This window comes from Xenopus tropicalis, chromosome 7, assembly GCF_000004195.4.
Source record: "Xenopus tropicalis strain Nigerian chromosome 7, UCB_Xtro_10.0, whole genome shotgun sequence".
In the NCBI taxonomy this organism is placed as follows: Eukaryota; Metazoa; Chordata; class Amphibia; order Anura; family Pipidae; genus Xenopus; species Xenopus tropicalis.
In genome coordinates, this window is record NC_030683.2 from 91,558,127 (window position 1) to 91,578,392 (window position 20,266).

The 20,266-nt window shown below is 48.5% G+C and overlaps 1 protein-coding gene across 1 annotated transcript in view; it reads right to left on the bottom strand.

The window, feature by feature from the left end:
• gabrd (gamma-aminobutyric acid (GABA) A receptor, delta) overlaps positions 1 to 20,266 on the bottom strand; it is a 119,733-nt gene that overhangs the window by 10,199 nt on the left and 89,268 nt on the right. The window contains exon 4 of the mRNA XM_018095783.2: positions 1,804 to 2,024. Within this exon, the coding sequence (XP_017951272.2) occupies positions 1,804 to 2,024 (221 nt within the window). The remainder of the gene's footprint in view (positions 1 to 1,803; positions 2,025 to 20,266) is intronic.

Consider the following 20,266-nt stretch of genomic DNA (forward strand, 5'->3'; position numbering starts at 1 on the left):
TGTAGGCTGCCTGTGTGTGCTGGCAGAGTATGGCACACACAGTCAGGGTAGGGAAGGCAGAGTATCGCACACACAGGCAGGGTAGGGAAGGCAGAGTATCGCACACACAGGCAGGGTAGGGAAGGCAGAGTATTGCACACACAGGCAGGGTAGGGAAGGCAGAGTATCGCACACACAGGCAGGGTAGGGAAGGCAGAGTATGGCACACACAGGCAGGGTAGGGAAGGCAGAGTATCACACACACAGGCAGGGTAGGGAAGGCAGAGTATAGCACACACAGGCAGGGTAGGGAAGACAGAGTATGGCACACACAGGCAGGGTAGGGAAGGCAGAGTATGGCACACACAGGCAGGGTAGGGAAGGCAGAGTATGGCACACACAGGCAGGGTGGGGCAGGCAGAGTGTGGCGCACATAGGCAGGGTAGGGAAGGCAGAGTATGGCACACACAGGCAGGATAGGGAAGGCAGAGTATGGCACACACAGGCAGGGTAGGGAAGGCAGAGTATGGCACACACAGGCAGGGTGGGGCAGGCAGAGTGTGGCGCACACAGGCAGGGTAGGGAAGGCAGAGTATGGCACACACAGGCAGGATAGGGAAGGCAGAGTACGGCAAACACAGGCAGGGTAGGGAAGGCAGAGTATGGCACACACAGGCAGGGTAGGGAAGGCATAGTATGGCAGGTTTTTGCTGTACTACCACCATTAATATGGCTTGGTCATGTGATAACACGGATGTGGTTTCAAGTGGGTGTGGATTTAAAAAGGGGAGTGGTCAAAACTAGCTTCCATTATCGGCCCTCCACCACGGAGGCCGGAAAAATTCCGGCCCTCGGTGCCACAGAAGTTGGACAGCACTGTGTTAGATAATGTACAGAAGTGTGGAATACAATTGCAGTTGTACAACTGTATACATTTAAAATTCCTCCGTTGGATTATACATTGACCCAATACTGAAGCACTAAGCCTGACATTAAGCAAAGGGTGTATGGCAGTACGGTCAGGATAGTTAGCATACAAAGTACAAGTCTGGTAACTAGTAATAGGTCAGGAATCACAACAAAAAGGACAGGACTGAGGCAAAGGCTGATTTATATAGGTCATTGCCAAGACTGATGGTAGATATAGGTAGATAATATATTGTGGATAAAGTGGTTGCTTATCTATACTAAGCTCACAAATGATCTGTGAATCGAATGAGTGGGCAACCATCATCAACTTCATAGTTCTAAGCCAGGTAGCTCCCAAAACCTAGATTATAGAATATAGTTATGATTAAATAATTAATTTAAGAACTTTTAGGGAGTTACTAGATGGGTTGCATGTAAATATTTATACCTTTTGGGAACAGATTATTCACCCTTTTACCACTGTATAAAGCATCTGTAAAACATATGTAGGGACTGTAGCTTAACAACAGCTATGTTGCCGCTAGCCATTACTACAGTATAACACCATAAATCTAGATTATTCTTATCCTTTTCACTGATGCATAACAATTTAAATTCTATATTTGGATATGCTGTAATGATAATTGCCTTCCTGGGCGTGAGCAGTGCAGAATTACTATTATTACTTCTCGGCAATGCAACTCTGTGTGCCCTATGAACCTGAAGTTTACTCTAACTCTTATTTTCACCAACGCCTAATTGCCAAACCTGTTATAACCAAACATTAAAGTCTAATAGTGTCATTAAATACTCCAAAACTACTTTTCGAGCCTGTAGGCCTTGGTTGCCACAGAGATATGCAACCAGAAATAATAAATAAATACAACATATCGTCTTTATATAAATAGACCTTACCTGCTGCTGTATAAGATGACACCATCTGGCTGCAGACGGATTAACTTGTTTTCTACAGTGACATCATGAAACCAGGCTGATTTGGCATTTACAATAAACGTATCTGGAAGCCAAAGTTTTTCAACAAATCTGCTGTCCAGGCCAAGAGTCTTGTTGGTATGATTGTAAGAGAGCCTTTCATCCCGCCAGCTTTGGTGGAGGAAAACTGTCATGGTGTACTCCTATAGCACAAGAAGATCATCCTTAGATATAACTAGCTGTACTTTACAACCAGACAAGGTGTGGGAAGTGACACTAAGGGGCACATTTACTAAAACTCTAACATTTGTAATTTTTTTATTTTTAAGAATTGGAATAAACTCATATCCACCAATGTCTGACATTTATTTAAAAGTCTGAACTGAAAAAGCCTGTGCAGGAAAAAAGTCACAGAAAAATTGCGAAACTTTTTCCACCTTTTTCCACTCTTTAGATTTGTACAAAAAACCAGCATCAAAAAACATAAACCTCTAAATTTCAAAGCAAAAGAAGGATCCTCCAGGGAAGGAAAGGGACATCTGCCATTGACTTCTACATGATCTTGGCAGGTTTTAGCTGGTGAATTGTCAGATTTTAATTTTTAGCCATTTTGACGCATAGAAAATCTCGAAGAATTCAAGACTTTTTTTGGTGACTTTTACTGCTAAAAAATGAGAACTATTTGGAAATGGACCCCTAAAAAGCCCATTTCTCAACAATCTGATTTTAGTGGTTTTTGAAACCACAAAAAAACTAATTTTCACTAAAACCACAAATGCCAAGCAATGTATTAAAAATGCCTTACATCAAAAGCACGAGTGAAAAAAAACTGTGAAAAAAATCTGAACAAGAATATGCAGGCCCAGATTTGTGGCAAGGCCACAAAGGCTCGGGCCTAGGGCGGCACAAATTTAGGGGGGGTGTGTGAACGCGCATGCATGGGGAGAGGGGGCAGCGAATGGGCGTTGCCATGGGGCGCCCGGATAAGAAATCCAGCACTGAGAATATGAAAACCTTAAATTCCTTGTCTTCATAAGAATTTTTGTGCGCTTACAAAGGAAAACAAGACACGAATACCTCTAAAACTACAAATTAAATAAGAATTTGCCTAGGACAGCTCCCATTGACTTTTATATGACCTGTCCAGCTTTTAGAAGGCAAAGTTTTAAAGTAGTGTTTTTTCTGGGTTTTTTTTCATGGTTTAGAGTAATTAATATAATGATTCACAATTTTTAGCTCTAAAAAATATGATTAGTGAAAACAAACATTAGTAAATCTGGCCCAAAGGGATTGTTAAGAGATGCTCTAAGTGCAAGTCGTCTCAGGGTGCTTGTACATGTAGCGGAAAAAGAGTTCTGGTCTATAGTTGCCAAGGTAAAGGATTTTATTTATCTGGAGTTCAAACTAAACCCATAGTAGGCTAAGTCTGTTTGTTCTGTAGACGAGGTTGAAGTTCAACCTTTATTTAACATGTGAGCCTGCCTAGATGCTTGTTGATCCATAGGAAAGTGAAATACCCCAAATCAAACCTCTCTTCTATTTATTGGATTCAAAGAGTTCAATCAGACCAGTTTCTGGACCACAGATGTTAAACTCACAGGCATAGGATAACCAGGTAAAGAAAATAATCCCTTTTAAATATTGAAATAACATAACCTCCAAACCATATCCAAGCAAAGGGAGTGAGAAAAATCTGAGAAAGTGTCCTGGCTATAACAATTAAATAAATTTTCTTATCTTATCAATTGTGTTAAAAAGTGGTCACTATCACGGGGAAATACATTGTAAATACATTTAGAAAAGATCTATGTTCATGCATTTCTTTACTGAAAGAATAAAATAAATGTACATAGCACTGTTTTTGCACTAATAATGTGCAGAATACACATATCATGCATACTGTACATGATACTGTATGTATGATATACTGTATGTATTCTGCACATATGATTAATACAATAACAATGCAATATACATTTATATTATACTGTACCATTGCAGCCTATAGACAGTTACATGTCTCAGCCTGGGCAGATAAGGCTGGAAGATACCATTGCAGCCTAGATACAGTTACATGTCTCAACCTGGACAAAGGCTGGAAGATACCATTGCAGCCTAGGGACATTTACATGTCTCATCTTGGACAAAGGCTGGAAGATACCATTGCAGCCTAGAGACAGTTACATGTCTCAGCCTAGGTAAAGGCTGGAAGATACCATTGTAGCCTAGGGACATTTACATGTCTCATCTTGGACAAAGGCTGGAAGATACCATTGCAGCCTAGAGACAGTTACATGTCTCAGCCTGGACAAAGGCTGGAAGATACCATTGCAGCCTAGGGACATTTACATGTCTCAGCTTGGACAAAGGCTGGAAGATACCATTGCAGCCTAGAGACAGTTACATGTCCCAGCCTGGACAAAGGCTGGAAGATACCATTGCAGCCTAGAGACAGTTACATGTCTCAGCCTGGGCAGAGGCTGGAAGATACCATTGCAGCCTAGAGACAGTTACATATCTCAGCCTGGAAAAAGGCTGGAAGATACCATTGCAGCCTAGAGACAGTTACATGTCTCAGCCTGGGCATAGGCTAGAAGATACCATTGCAGCCTAGAGACAATTACATCTCTCAGCCTGGACAAAGGCTGGAAGATACCATTGCAGCCTATAGACAGTTACATGTCTCAGCCTGGGTAGAGGCTGGAAGATACCATTGCAGCCCAGAGACAGTTACATGTCTCAGCCTGGACAAAGGCTGGAAGATACCATTGCAGCCTAGAGACAGTTACATGTCTCAGCCTGGACAAAGGCTGGAAGATACCATTGCAGCCTAGAGACAGTTACATGTCTCAGCCTGGACAAAGGCTGGAAGATACCATTGCAGCCTAGAGACAGTTACATGTCCCAGCCTGGACAAAGGCTGGAAGATACCATTGCAGCCTAGAGACAGTTACATATCTCAGCCTGAGCAGAGGCTGGAAGATACCATTGCAGCCTAGAGACAGTTACATCTCTCAGCCTGGGCAGAGGCTGGAAGATACCATTGCGGCCTAGAGACAGTTACATGTCTCAACCTGGGCAGAGGCTAGAAGATACCATTGCAGCCTAGAGACAATTACATCTCTCAGCCTGGAGAAAGGCTGGAAGATACCATTGCAGCCTAGAGACAGTTACATGTCTCAGCCTGGACAAAGGCTGGAAGATACCATTGCAGCCTAGAGACAGTTACATGTCTCAGCCTGGACAAAGGCTGGAAGATACCATTGCAGCCTAGAGACAGTTACATGTCCCAGCCTGGACAAAGGCTGGAAGATACCATTGCAGCCTAGAGACAGTTACATGTCTCAGCCTGAGCAGAGGCTGGAAGATACCATTGCAGCCTAGAGACAGTTACATCTCTCAGCCTGGGCAGAGGCTGGAAGATACCATTGCGGCCTAGAGACAGTTACATGTCTCAACCTGGGCATAGGCTAGAAGATACCATTGCAGCCTAGAGACAATTACATCTCTCAGCCTGGACAAAGGCTGGAAGATACCATTGCAGCCTAGAGACAGTTACATGTCTCAGCCTGGGCAGAGGCTGGAAGATACCATTACAGCCTAGAGACAGTTACATCTCTCAGCCTGGGCATAGACTGGAAGATACCATTGCAGCCTAGAGACAGTTACATGTCTCAGCCTGGACAAAGGCTGGAAGATACGATTGCAGCCTAGAGACAGTTACATGTCTCAGCGTGGGCAGAGGCTGGAAGATACCATTGCAGCCTAGGGACAGTTACATCTCTCAGCCTGGGCAGAGGCTGGAAGATACCATTGCAGCCTAGAGACAGTTACACGTCTCAGCCTGGACAAAGGCTGGAAGATACCATTGCAGCCTAGAGACAGTTACATGTCTGAGCCTGGACAAATGCTGGAAGATACCATTGCAGCCTAGGGACATTTACATGTCTCAGCTTGGACAAAGGATGGAAGATACCATTGCAACCTAGAGACACTTACATGTCTCAGCCTGGACAAAGGCTGGAAGATACCATTGCAGCCTAGGGACATTTAAATGTCTCAGCCTGGACAAAGGCTGGAAGATACCATTGCAGCCTAGGGACAGTTACATGTCTCAGCCTGGACAAAGGCTGGAAGATACCATTGCAGCCTAGAGACAGTTACATGTCTCAGCCTGAGCAGAGGCTGGAAGATACCATTGCAGCCTAGAGATAGTTATATGTCTCAGCCTGGGCAGAGGCTGGAAGATACCATTACAGCCTAGAGACAGTTACATCTCTCAGCCTAGGCAAGGGCAGGAAGATACCATTGCAGCCTAGAGACAGTTACATCTCTCAGCCTGGGCAGAGGCTGGAAGATACCATTGCAGCCTAGAGACAGTTACATGTCTCAGCCTGGGCATAGGCTGGAAGATACCATTGCAGCCTAGAGACAGTTACATCTCTCAGCCTGGACAAAGGCTGGAAGATACCATTGCAGCCTAGGGACATTTACATGACTCAGCTTGGACAAAGGCTGGAAGATACCATTGCAGCCTAGAGACAGTTACATGTCTCAGCCTGGACAAAGGCTGGAAGATACCATTGCAGCCTAGAGACGGTTACATCTCTCAGCCTAGGCAAGGGCAGGAAGATACCATTGCAGCCTAGAGACAGTTACATGTCTCAGCCTGGGCAGAGGGTGGAAGATACCATTGCAGCCTAGGGACAGTTACATCTCTAAGCCTGGGCAGAGGCTGGAAGATACCATTGCAGCCTAGAGACAGTTACATGTCTCAGCCTGGGCATAGGCTGGAAGATACCATTGCAGCCTAGAGACAGTTACATCTCTCAGCCTGGACAAAGGCTGGAAGATACCATTGCAGCCAAGGGACATTTACATGACTCAGCTTGGACAAACGCTGGAAGATACCATTGCAGCCTAGAGACAGTTACATCTCTCAGCCTGGACAAAGGCTGGAAGATACCATTGCAGCCTAGGGACATTTACATGTCTCAGCCTGGACAAAGGCTGGAAGATACCATTGCAGCCTAGAGACAGTTACATGTCTCAGCCTGGACAAAGGCTGGAAGATACCATTGCAGCCTAGGGACATTTACATGTCTCAGCTTGGACAAAGGCTGGAAGATACCATTGCAGCCTAGAGACAGTTACATGTCTCAGCCTGGACAAAGGCTGGAAGATACCATTGCAGCCTTGGGACATTTACATGTCTCAGCTTGGACAAAGGCTGGAAGATACCATTGCAGCCTAGAGACAGTTACATGTCTCAACCTGGAGAAAGGCTGGAAGATACCATTGCAGCCTAGAGACAGTTACATGTCTCAACCTGGGCAGAGGCTGGAAGATACCATTGCAGCCTAGAGACAGTTACATGTCTCAGCCTGAACAAAGGCTGGAAGATACCATTGCAGCCTAGAGACAGTTATATGTCTCAGCCTGGGCAGAGGCTGGAAGATACCATTGCAGCCTAGAGACAGTTACATCTCTCAGCCTGGGCAAGGGCAGGAAGATACCATTGCAGCCTAGGGACATTTACATCTCTCAGCCTGGGCAGAGGCTGGAAGATACCATTGCAGCCTAGGGACATTTACATCTCTCAGCCTGGGCAGAGGCTGGAAGATAGCATTGCAGCCTAGGGACATTTATATCTCTCAACCAGGGCAGAGGCTGGAAGATACCATTGCAGCCTAGGGACATTTACATCTCTCAGCCTGGACAAAGGCTGGAAGATACCATTGCAGCCTAGGGACATTTACATCTCTCAGCCTGGGCAGAGGCTGGAAGATACCATTGCAGCCTAGAGACAGTTACATGCCTCAGCCTGGGCAGAGGCTGGAAGATACCATTGCAGCCTAGAGACAGTTACATGTCTCAGCCTGAACAAAGGCTGGAAGATACCATTGCAGCCTAGAGACAGTTACATGTCTCAGCCTGGGCAGAGGCTGGAAGATACCATTGCAGCCTAGAGACAGTTACATGTCTCAGCCTGGGCAAGGGCAGGAAGATACCATTGCAGCCTAGGGACATTTAGATCTCTCAGCCTGGGCAGAGGCTGGAAGATACCATTGCAGCCTAGGGACATTTACATCTCTTAGCCTGGGCAGAGGCTGGAAGATACCATTGCAGCCTAGAGACAGTTACATGTCTCAGCCTGGACAAAGGCTGGAAGATACCATTGCAGCCTAGAGACAGTTACATGTCTCAGCCTGGACAAAGGCTGGAAGATACCATTGCAGCCTAGAGACAGTTACATGTCCCAGCCTGGACAAAGGCTGGAAGATACCATTGCAGCCTAGAGACAGTTACATGTCTCAGCCTGAGCAGAGGCTGGAAGATACCATTGCAGCCTAGAGACAGTTACATGTCTCAGCCTGAGCAGAGGCTGGAAGATACCATTGCAGCCTAGGGACATTTACATCTCTCAGCCTGGGCACAGGCTGGAAGATACCATTACAGCCTAGAGACAGTTACATGTCTCAGCCTGGGCAGAGGCTGGAAGATACCATTGCAGCCTAGAGACAGTTACATCTCTCAGTCTGGCCAAAGGCTGGAAGATACCATTGCAGCCTAGAGACAGTTACATGTCTCAGCCTAGACAAAGGCTGGAAGATACCATTGCAGCCTAGGGACAGTTACATCTCTCAGTCTGGCCAAAGGCTGGAAGATACCATTGCAGCCTAGAGACAGTTACATGTCTCAGCCTGGACAAAGGCTGGAAGATACCATTGCCGCCTAGGGACAGTTACATCTCTCAGCCTGGGCAGAGGCTGGAAGATACCATTGCAGCCTAGAGACAGTTACATCTCTCAGCCTGGGCAGAGGCTGGAAGATACCATTGCAGCCTAGAGACAGTTACATGTCTCAGCCTGGAAAAAGGCTGGAAGATACCATTGCAGCCTAGGGACATTTACTTGTCTCTGCTTCGACAAAGGCTGGAAGATACCATTGCAGCCTAGAGACAGTTACATCTCTCAGCCTGGGCAAGGGCAGGAAGATACCATTGCAGCCTAAGGACATTTACATCTCTCAGCCTGGGCAGAGGCTGGAAGATACCATTGCAGCCTAGGGACATTTACATCTCTCAGCCTGGGCAGAGGCTGGAAGATACCATTGCAGCCTAGAGACAGTTACATCCCTCAGCCTGGGCAGAGGCTGGAAGATACCATTGCAGCCTAGAGACAGTTACATCTCACAGCCTGGACAAAGGCTGGAAGATACCATTGCAGCCTAGGGACATTTACATCTCTCAGCCTAGGCAGAGGCTGGAAGATACCATTGCAGCCTAGAGACAGTTACATGCCTCAGCCTGGGCAGAGGCTGGAAGATACCATTGCAGCCTATAGACAGTTACATGTCTCAGCCTGGGCAGAGGCTGGAAGATACCATTGCAGCCTATAGACAGTTACATGTCTCAGCCTGGGCAGAGGCTGGAAGATACCATTGCAGCCTAGAGACAGTTACATCTCTCAGCCTGGCCAAAGGCTGGAAGATACCATTGCAGCCTAGAGACAGTTACATGTCTCAGCCTGGGCAGAGGCTGGAAGATACCATTGCAGCCTAGAGACAGTTACATGTCTCAGCCTGGACAAAGGCTGGAAGATACCATTGCAGCCTAGGGACAGTTACATCTCTCAGCCTGGGCAGAGGCTGGAAGATACCATTGCAGCCCAGAGACAGTTACATGTCTCAGCCTGGGCAGAGGCTGGAAGATACCATTGCAGCCTAGAGACAGTTACATGTCTCAGCCTGGACAAAGGCTGGAAGATACCATTGCAGCCTAGGGACATTTACATCTCTCAGCCTGGACAAAGGCTGGAAGATACCATTGCAGCCTAGAGACAGTTACATGTCTCAGCCTGGACAAAGGCTGGAAGATACCATTGCAGCCTAGGGACATTTACATGTCTCAGCTTGGACAAAGGCTGGAAGATACCATTGCAGCCTAGAGACAGTTACATGTCTCAGCCTGGACAAAGGCTGGAAGATACCATTGCAGCCTTGGGACATTTACATGTCTCAGCTTGGACAAAGGCTGGAAGATACCATTGCAGCCTAGAGACAGTTACATGTCTCAACCTGGGCAGAGGCTGGAAGATACCATTGCAGCCTAGAGACAGTTACATGTCTCAGCCTGAACAAAGGCGGGAAGATACCATTGCAGCCTAGAGACAGTTATATGTCTCAGCCTGGGCAGAGGCTGGAAGATACCATTGCAGCCTAGAGACATTTACATCTCTCAGCCTGGGCAAGGGCAGGAAGATACCAATGCAGCCTAGGGACATTTACATCTCTCAGCCTGGGCAGAGGCTGGAAGATACCATTGCAGCCTAGAGACAGTTACAAGTCTCAGCCTGGACAAAGGCTGGAAGATACCATTGCAGCCTAGAGACAGTTACAAGTCTCAGCCTGGACAAAGGCTGGAAGATACCATTGCAGCCTAGAGACAGTTACATGTCTCAACCTGGACAAAGGCTGGAAGATACCATTGCAGCCTAGGGACATTTACATCTCTCAGCCTGGACAAAGGCTGGAAAATACCATTGCAGCCTAGGGACATTTACATGTCCTAGCCTGGACAAAGGCTGGAAGATACCATTGCAGCCTAGAGACAGTTATATGTCTCAGCCTGGGCAGAGGCTGGAAGATACCATTGCAGCCTAGAGACAGTTACATGTCTCAGCCTGGGCAGAGGCTGGAAGAAACCATTGCAGCCTAGAGACAGTTACATCTCTCAGCCTGGCCAAAGGCTGGAAGATACCATTGCAGCCAAGAGACAGTTACATGTCTCAGCCTGGGCAGAGGCTGGAAGATACCATTGCAGCCTAGAGACAGTTACATGTCTCAGCCTGGACAAAGGCTGGAAGATACCATTGCAGCCTAGGGACAGTTACATCTCTCATCCTGGGCAGAGGCTGGAAGATACCATTGCAGCACAGAGACAGTTACATGTCTCCCCCTGGGCAGAGGCTGGAAGATACCATTGCAGCCTAGAGACAGTTACATGTCTCAGCCTGGACAAAGGCTGGAAGATACCATTGCAGCCTAGGGACATTTACATGTCTCAGCCTGGACAAAGGCTGGAAGATACCATTGCAGCCTAGAGACAGTTACATGTCTCAGCCTGGACAAAGGCTGGAAGATACCATTGCAGCCTAGGGACATTTACATGTCTCAGCTTGGACAAAGGCTGGAAGATACCATTGCAGCCTAGAGACAGTAACATGTCTAAGCCTGGACAAAGGCTGGAAGATACCATTGCAGCCTTGGGACATTTACATGTCTCAGCTTGGACAAAGGCTGGAAGATACCATTGCAGCCTAGAGACAGTTACATGTCTCAACCTGGACAAAGGCTGGAAGATACCATTGCAGCCTAGAGACAGTTACATGTCTCAACCTGGGCAGAGGCTGGAAGATACCATTGCAGCCTAGAGACAGTTACATGTCTCAGCCTGAACAAAGGCTGGAAGATACCATTGCAGCCTAGAGACAGTTATTTGTCTCAGCCTGGGTAGAGGCTGGAAGATACCATTGCAGCCTAGAGACAGTTACATCTCTCAGCCTGGGCAAGGGCAGGAAGATACCATTGCAGCCTAGGGACATTTACATCTCTCAGCCTGGGCAGAGGCTGGAAGATAGCATTGCAGCCTAGGGACATTTATATCTCTCAGCCAGGGCAGAGGCTGGAAGATACCATTGCAGCCTCGGGACATTTACATCTCTCAGCCTGGACAAAGGCTGGAAGATACCATTGCAGCCTAGGGACATTTACATCTCTTAGCCTGGGCAGAGGCTGGAAGATACCATTGCAGCCTAGAGACAGTTACATGCCTCAGCCTGGGCAGAGGCTGGAAGATACCATTGCAGCCTATAGACAGTTACATGTCTCAGTCTGGCCAAAGGCTGGAAGATACCATTGCAGCCTATAGACAGTTACATGTCTCAGCCTGGGCATAGGCTGGAAGATACCATTGCAGCCTAGAGACAGTTACATGTCTCAGCCTGGGCAGAGGCTGGAAGATACCATTGCAGCCTAGAGACAGTTACATGTCTCAGCCTGGGCAGAGGCTGGAAGATACCATTGCAGCCTAGAGACAGTTACATGTCTCAGCCTGGGCAGAGGCTGGAAGATACCATTGCAGCCTAGAGACAGTTACATGTCTCAGCCTGGGCAGAGGCTGGAAGATACCATTGCAGCCTAGAGACAGTTACATGTCTCAGCCTGGGCAAGGGCAGGAAGATACCATTGCAGCCTAGGGACATTTACATCTCTCAGCCTGGGCAGAGGCTGGAAGATACCATTGCAGCCTAGGGACATTTACATCTCTTAGCCTGGGCAGAGGCTGGAAGATACCATTGCAGCCTAGAGACAGTTACATGTCTCAGCCTGGACAAAGGCTGGAAGATACCATTGCAGCCTAGAGACAGTTACATGTCTCAACCTGGACAAAGGCTGGAAGATACCATTGCAGCCTAGGGACATTTACATCTCTCAGCCTGGGCAGAGGCTGGAAGATACCATTGCAGCCTAGAGACAGTTACATGTCTCAGCCTGGACAAAGGCTGGAAGATACCATTGCAGCCTAGGGACATTTACATCTCTCAGCCTGGGCACAGGCTGGAAGATACCATTACAGCCTAGAGACAGTTACATGTCTCAGCCTGGGCAGAGGCTGGAAGATACCATTGCAGCCTAGAGACAGTTACATCTCTCAGTCTGGCCAAAGGCTGGAAGATACCATTGCAGCCTAGAGACAGTTACATGTCTCAGCCTAGACAAAGGCTGGAAGATACCATTGCAGCCTAGGGACAGTTACATCTCTCAGTCTGGCCAAAGGCTGGAAGATACCATTGCAGCCTAGAGACAGTTACATGTCTCAGCCTGGACAAAGGCTGGAAGATACCATTGCCGCCTAGGGACAGTTACATCTCTCAGCCTGGGCAGAGGCTGGAAGATACCATTGCAGCCTAGAGACAGTTACATGTCTCAGCCTGGACAAAGGCTGGAAGATACCATTGCAGCCTAGAGACAGTTACATCTCTCAGCCTGGGCAAGGGCAGGAAGATACCATTGCAGCCTAGGGACATTTACATCTCTCAGCCTGGGCAGAGGCTGGAAGATACCATTGCAGCCTAGGGACATTTACATCTCTCAGCCTGGGCAGAGGCTGGAAGATACCATTGCAGCCTAGAGACAGTTACATCCCTCAGCCTGGGCAGAGGCTGGAAGATACCATTGCAGCCTAGAGACAGTTACATCTCACAGCCTGGACAAAGGCTGGAAGATACCATTGCAGCCTAGGGACATTTACATCTCTCAGCCTAGGCAGAGGATGGAAGATACCATTGCAGCCTAGAGACAGTTACATGCCTCAGCCTAGACAAAGGCTGGAAGATACCATTGCAGCCTATAGACAGTTACATGTCTCAGCCTGGGCAGAGGCTGGAAGATACCATTGCAGCCTATAGACAGTTACATGTCTCAGCCTGGGCAGAGGCTGGAAGATACCATTGCAGCCTAGAGACAGTTACATGTCTCAGCCTGGACAAAGGCTGGAAGATACCATTGCAGCCTAGGGACAGTTACATCTCTCAGCCTGGGCAGAGGCTGGAAGATACCATTGCAGCCCAGAGACAGTTACATGTCTCAGCCTGGGCAGAGGCTGGAAGATACCATTGCAGCCTAGAGACAGTTACATCTCTCAGCCTGGACAAAGGCTGGAAGATACCATTGCAGCCTAGGGACATTTACATGTCTCAGCCTGGACAAAGGCTGGAAGATACCATTGCAGCCTAGAGACAGTTACATGTCTCAGCCTGGACAAAGGCTGGAAGATACCATTGCAGCCTAGGGACATTTACATGTCTCAGCTTGGACAAAGGCTGGAAGATACCATTGCAGCCTAGAGACAGTTACATGTCTCAGCCTGGACAAAGGCTGGAAGATACCATTGCAGCCTTGGGACATTTACATGTCTCAGCTTGGACAAAGGCTGGAAGATACCATTGCAGCCTAGAGACAGTTACATGTCTCAACCTGGAGAAAGGCTGGAAGATACCATTGCAGCCTAGAGACAGTTACATGTCTCAACCTGGGCAGAGGCTGGAAGATACCATTGCAGCCTAGAGACAGTTACATGTCTCAGCCTGAACAAAGGCTGGAAGATACCATTGCAGCCTAGGGACATTTACATCTCTCAGCCTGGGCAGAGGCTGGAAGATAGCATTGCAGCCTAGGAACATTTATATCTCTCAGCCAGGGCAGAGGCTGGAAGATACCATTGCAGCCTAGGGACATTTACATCTCTCAGCCTGGACAAAGGCTGGAAGATACCATTGCAGCCTAGGGACATTTATATCTCTCAGCCTGGGCAGAGGCTGGAAGATACCATTGCAGCCTAGGGACATTTACATCTCTCAGCCTGGGCAGAGGCTGGAAGATACCATTGCAGCCTAGGGACATTTACATCTCTCAGCCTGGGCAGAGGCTGGAAGATACCATTGCAGCCTAGAGACAGTTACATGCCTCAGCCTGGGCAGAGGCTGGAAGATACCATTGCAGGCTAGAGACAGTTACATCTCTCAGCCTGGACAAAGGCTGGAAGATACCATTGCAGCCTAGGGACATTTACATCTCTCAGCCTAGGCAGAGGCTGGAAGATACTATTGCAGCCTAGAGACAGTTACATGCCTCAGCCTGGGCAGAGGCTGGAAGATACCATTGCAGCCTATAGACAGTTACATGTCTCAGCCTGGGCAGAGGCTGGAAGATACCATTGCAGCCTAGAGACAGTTACATCTCTCAGCCTGGACAAAGGCTGGAAGATACCATTGCAGCCTAGGGACATTTACATGTCTCAGCCTGGACAAAGGCTGGACGATACCATTGCAGCCTAGAGACAGTTACATGTCTCAGCTTGGACAAGGGCTGGAAGATACCATTGCAGCCTAGGGACATTTACATGTCTCAGCTTGGACAAAGGCTGGAAGATACCATTGCAGCCTAGAGACAGTTACATGTCTCAGCCTGGACAAAGGCTGGAACATACCATTGCAGCCTTGGGACATTTACATGTCTCAGCTTGGACAAAGGCTGGAAGATACCATTGCAGCCTAGAGACAGTTACATGTCTCAACCTGGACGAAGGCTGGAAGATACCATTGCAGCCTAGAGACAGTTACATGTCTCAGCCTGGGCAGAGGCTGGAAGATACCATTGCAGCCTAGAGACAGTTACATGTCTCAGCCTGGACAAAGGCTGGAAGATACCATTGCAGCCTAGGGACAGTTACATCTCTCAGCCTGGGCAGAGGCTGGAAGATAGCATTGCAGCCTAGGGACATTTATATCTCTCAGCCAGGGCAGAGGCTGGAAGATACCATTGCAGCCTAGAGACAGTTACATGTCTCAGCCTGGACAAAGGCTGGAAGATACCATTGCAGCCTAGGGACATTTACATGTCTCAGCCTGGACAAAGGCTGGAAGATACCATTGCAGCCTAGGGACATTTACATCTCTCAGCCTGGGCAAAGGCTGGAAGATACCATTGCAGCCTAGAGACAGTTACATGTCTCAGCCTGGGCAGAGGCTGGAAGATACCATTGCAGCCTAGAGACAGTTACATGTCTCAGCCTGGACAAAGGCTGGAAGATACCATTGCAGCCTAGAGACAGTTACATGTCTCAGCCTGGGCAGAGGCTGGAAGATACCATTGCAGCCTAGAGACAGTTACATGTCTCAGCCTGGGCAGAGGCTGGAAGATACCATTGCAGCCTAGAGACAGTTACATGTCTCAGCCTGGGCAGAGGCTGGAAGATACCATTGCAGCCTAGAGACAGTTACATGTCTCAGCCTGGGCAGAGGCTGGAAGATACCATTGCAGCCTAGAGACAGTTACATGTCTCAGCCTGGGCAAAGGCTGGAAGATACCATTGCAGCCTAGAGACAGTTACATGTCTCAGCCTGGACAAAGGCTGGAAGATACCATTGCAGCCTAGGGACAGTTACATCTCTCAGCCTGGGCAGAGGCTGGAAGATACCATTGCAGCCTAGAGACAGTTACATGTCTCAGCCTGGACAAAGGCTGGAAGATACCATTGCAGCCTAGAGACAGTTACATGTCTCAGCCTGGACAAAGGCTGGAAGATACCATTGCAGCCTAGAGACAGTTACATGTCTCAGCCTGGGCAGAGGCTGGAAGATACCATTGCAGCCTAGAGACAGTTACATGTCTCAGCCTGGACAAAGGCTGGAAGATACCATTGCAGCCTAGAGACAGTTACATGTCTCAGCCTGGACAAAGGCTGGAAGATACCATTGCAGCCTAGAGACAGTTACATGTCTCAGCCTGGACAAAGGCTGGAAGATACCATTGCAGCCTAGAGACAGTTACATGTCTCAGCCTGGACAAAGGCTGGAAGATACCATTGCAGCCTAGAGACAGTTACATGTCTCAGCCTGGGCAGAGGCTGGAAGATACCATTGCAGCCTAGAGACAGTTACATGTCTCAGCCTGGACAAAGGCTGGAAGATACCATTGCAGCCTAGAGACAGTTACATGTCTCAGCCTGGACATAGGCTGGAAGATACCATTGCAGCCTAGAGACAGTTACATGTCTCAGCCTGGGCAGAGGCTGGAAGATACCATTGCAGCCTAGAGACAGTTACATGTCTCAGCCTGGGCAGAGGCTGGAAGATACCATTGCAGCCTAGAGACAGTTACATGTCTCAGCCTGGCAGAGGCTGGAAGATACCATTGCAGCCTAGAGACAGTTACATGTCTCAGCCTGGCAGAGGCTGGAAGATACCATTGCAGCCTAGAGACAGTTACATGTCTCAGCCTGGACAAAGGCTGGAAGATACCATTGCAGCCTAGAGACAGTTACATGTCTCAGCCTGGCAGAGGCTGGAAGATACCATTGCAGCCTAGAGACAGTTACATGTCTCAGCCTGGACAAGGCTGGAAGATACCATTGCAGCCTAGAGACAGTTACATGTCTCAGCCTGGGCAGAGGCTGGAAGATACCATTGCAGCCTAGAGACAGTTACATGTCTCAGCCTGGGCAAAGGCTGGAAGATACCATTGCAGCCTAGAGACAGTTACATGTCTCAGCCTGGACAAAGGCTGGAAGATACCATTGCAGCCTAGGGACATTTACATGTCTCAGCCTGGGCAAGAGGCTGGAAGATACCATTGCAGCCTAGAGACAGTTACATGTCTCAGCCTGGGCAAGAGGCTGGAAGATACCATTGCAGCCTAGAGACAGTTACATGTCTCAGCCTGGGCAGAGGCTGGAAGATACCATTGCAGCCTAGAGACAGTTACATGTCTCAGCCTGGGCAGAGGCTGGAAGATACCATTGCAGCCTAGAGAACAGTTACATGTCTCAGCCTGGCAAGGCTGGAAGATTACCATTGCAGCCTAGAGACAGTTACATGTCTCAGCCTGGGCAGAGGCTGAAGATACCATTGCAGCCTAGAGACAGTTACATGTCTCAGGACCTTGGGCAGAGGCTGGAAGATACCATTGCAGCCTAGAGACAGTTACATGTCTCAGCCTGGGCATAGGCTGGAAGATACCATTGCAGCCTAGAGACAGTTACATGTCTCAGCCTGGACAAAGGCTGGAAGATACCATTGCAGCCTAGAGACAGTTACATGTCTCAGCCTGGACAAAGGCTGGAAGATACCATTGCAGCCTAGAGACAGTTACATGTCTCAGCCTGGACAAAGGCTGGAAGATACCATTGCAGCCTAGAGACAGTTACATGTCTCAGCCTGGGCAGAGGCTGGAAGATACCATTGCAGCCTAGAGACAGTTACATGTCTCAGCCTGGACAAAGGCTGGAAGATACCATTGCAGCCTAGAGACAGTTACATGTCTCAGCCTGGGCAAGGCTGGAAGATACCATTGCAGCCTAGAGACAGTTACATGTCTCAGCCTGGGCAGAGGCTGGAAGATACCATTGCAGCCTAGAGACAGTTACATGTCTCAGCCTGGGCAAAGGCTGGAAGATACCATTGCAGCCTAGAGACAGTTACATGTCTCAGCCTGGCAGAGGCTGGAAGATACCATTGCAGCCTAGAGACAGTTACATCTCAGCCTGGACAAAGGCTGGAAGATACCATTGCAGCCTAGAGACAGTTACATGTCTCAGCCTGGACAAAGGCTGGAAGATACCATTGCAGCCTAGAGACAGTTACATGTCTCAGCCTGGCAAAGGCTGGAAGATACCATTGCAGCCTAGAGACAGTTACATGTCTCAGCCTGGACAAAGGCTGGAAGATACCATTGCAGCCTAGAGACAGTTACATGTCTCAGCCTGGACAAAGGCTGGAAGATACCATTGCAGCCTAGAGACAGTTACATGTCTCAGCCTGGACAAGGCTGGAAGATACCATTGCAGCCTAGAGACAGTTACATGTCTCAGCCTGGGCAGAGGCTGGAAGATACCATTGCAGCCTAGAGACAGTTACATGTCTCAGCCTGGACAAAGGCTGGAAGATACCATTGCAGCCTAGAGACAGTTACATGTCTCAGCCTGGACAAAGGCTGGAAGATACCATTGCAGCCTAGAGACAGTTACATGTCTCAGCCTGGCAAGGCTGGAAGATACCATTGCAGCCTAGAGACAGTTACATGTCTCAGCCTGGACAAAGGCTGGAAGATACCATTGCAGCCTAGAGACAGTTACATGTCTCAGCCTGGGCAGAGGCTGGAAGATACCATTGCAGCCTAGAGACAGTTACATGTCTCAGCCTGGACAAAGGCTGGAAGATACCATTGCAGCCTAGAGACAGTTACATGTCTCAGCCTGGACAAAGGCTGGAAGATACCATTGCAGCCTAGAGACAGTTACATGTCTCAGCCTGGACAAAGGCTGGAAGATACCATTGCAGCCTAGAGACAGTTACATGTCTCAGCCTGGACAGAGGCTGGAAGATACCATTGCAGCCTAGAGACAGTTACATGTCTCAGCCTGGACAGAGGCTGGAAGATACCATTGCAGCCTAGAGACAGTTACATGTCTCAGCCTGGGCAAAGGCTGGAAGATACCATTGCAGCCTAGAGACAGTTACATGTCTCAGCCTGGACAAAGGCTGGAAGATACCATTGCAGCCTAGAGACAGTTACATGTCTCAGCCTGGGCAGAGGCTGGAAGATACCATTGCAGCCTAGAGACAGTTACATGTCTCAGCCTGGGCAAAGGCTGGAAGATACCATTGCAGCCTAGAGACAGTTACATGTCTCAGCCTGGACAAAGGCTGGAAGATACCATTGCAGCCTAGAGACAGTTACATGTCTCAGCCTGGACAAAGGCTGGAAGATACCATTGCAGCCTAGAGACAGTTACATGTCTCAGCCTGGACAAAGGCTGGAAGATACCATTGCAGCCTAGAGACAGTTACATGTCTCAGCCTGGGCAAAGGCTGGAAGATACCATTGCAGCCTAGAGACAGTTACATGTCTCAGCCTGGACAAAGGCTGGAAGATACCATTGCAGCCTAGAGACAGTTACATGTCTCAGCCTGGACAAAGGCTGGAAGATACCATTGCAGCCTAGAGACAGTTACATGTCTCAGCCTGGGCAAAGGCTGGAAGATACCATTGCAGCCTAGAGACAGTTACATGTCTCAGCCTGGGCAGAGGCTGGAAGATACCATTGCAGCCTAGAGACAGTTACATGTCTCAGCCTGGGCAGAGGCTGGAAGATACCATTGCAGCCTAGAGACAGTTACATGTCTCAGCCTGGGCAGAGGCTGGAAGATACCATTGCAGCCTAGAGACAGTTACATGTCTCAGCCTGGGCAGAGGCTGGAAGATACCATTGCAGCCTAGAGACAGTTACATGTCTCAGCCTGGACAAAGGCTGGAAGATACCATTGCAGCCTAGAGACAGTTACATGTCTCAGCCTGGACAAAGGCTGGAAGATACCATTGCAGCCTAGAGACAGTTACATGTCTCAGCCTGGACAAAGGCTGGAAGATACCATTGCAGCCTAGAGACAGTTACATGTCTCAGCCTGGACAAGGCTGGAAGATACCATTGCAGCCTAGAGACAGTTACATGTCTCAGCCTGGACAAAGGCTGGAAGATACCATTGCAGCCTAGAGACAGTTACATGTCTCAGCCCTGGACAAAGGCTGGAAGATACCATTGCAGCCGAGGGACATTTACATGTCTCAGCTGGGCAGCCGGCTGGAGATACCATTGCAGCCTAGAGACAGTTTACATCTCCTCAGCCTGGGCAATGGCTGAACCATAAGCCTAGAAGTTTAGCTGAAAGGCTGGAATACCATTGCAGCCTAGGGACATTTACATCTCTCAGCCTGGGCAGAGCCTGGAAGATTACCATTGCAGCCTAGGGACATTTACATCTCTCAGCCTGGGCAGAGGCTGGAAGATGACCATTGCAGCCTAGAGACAGTTACATGTCTCAGG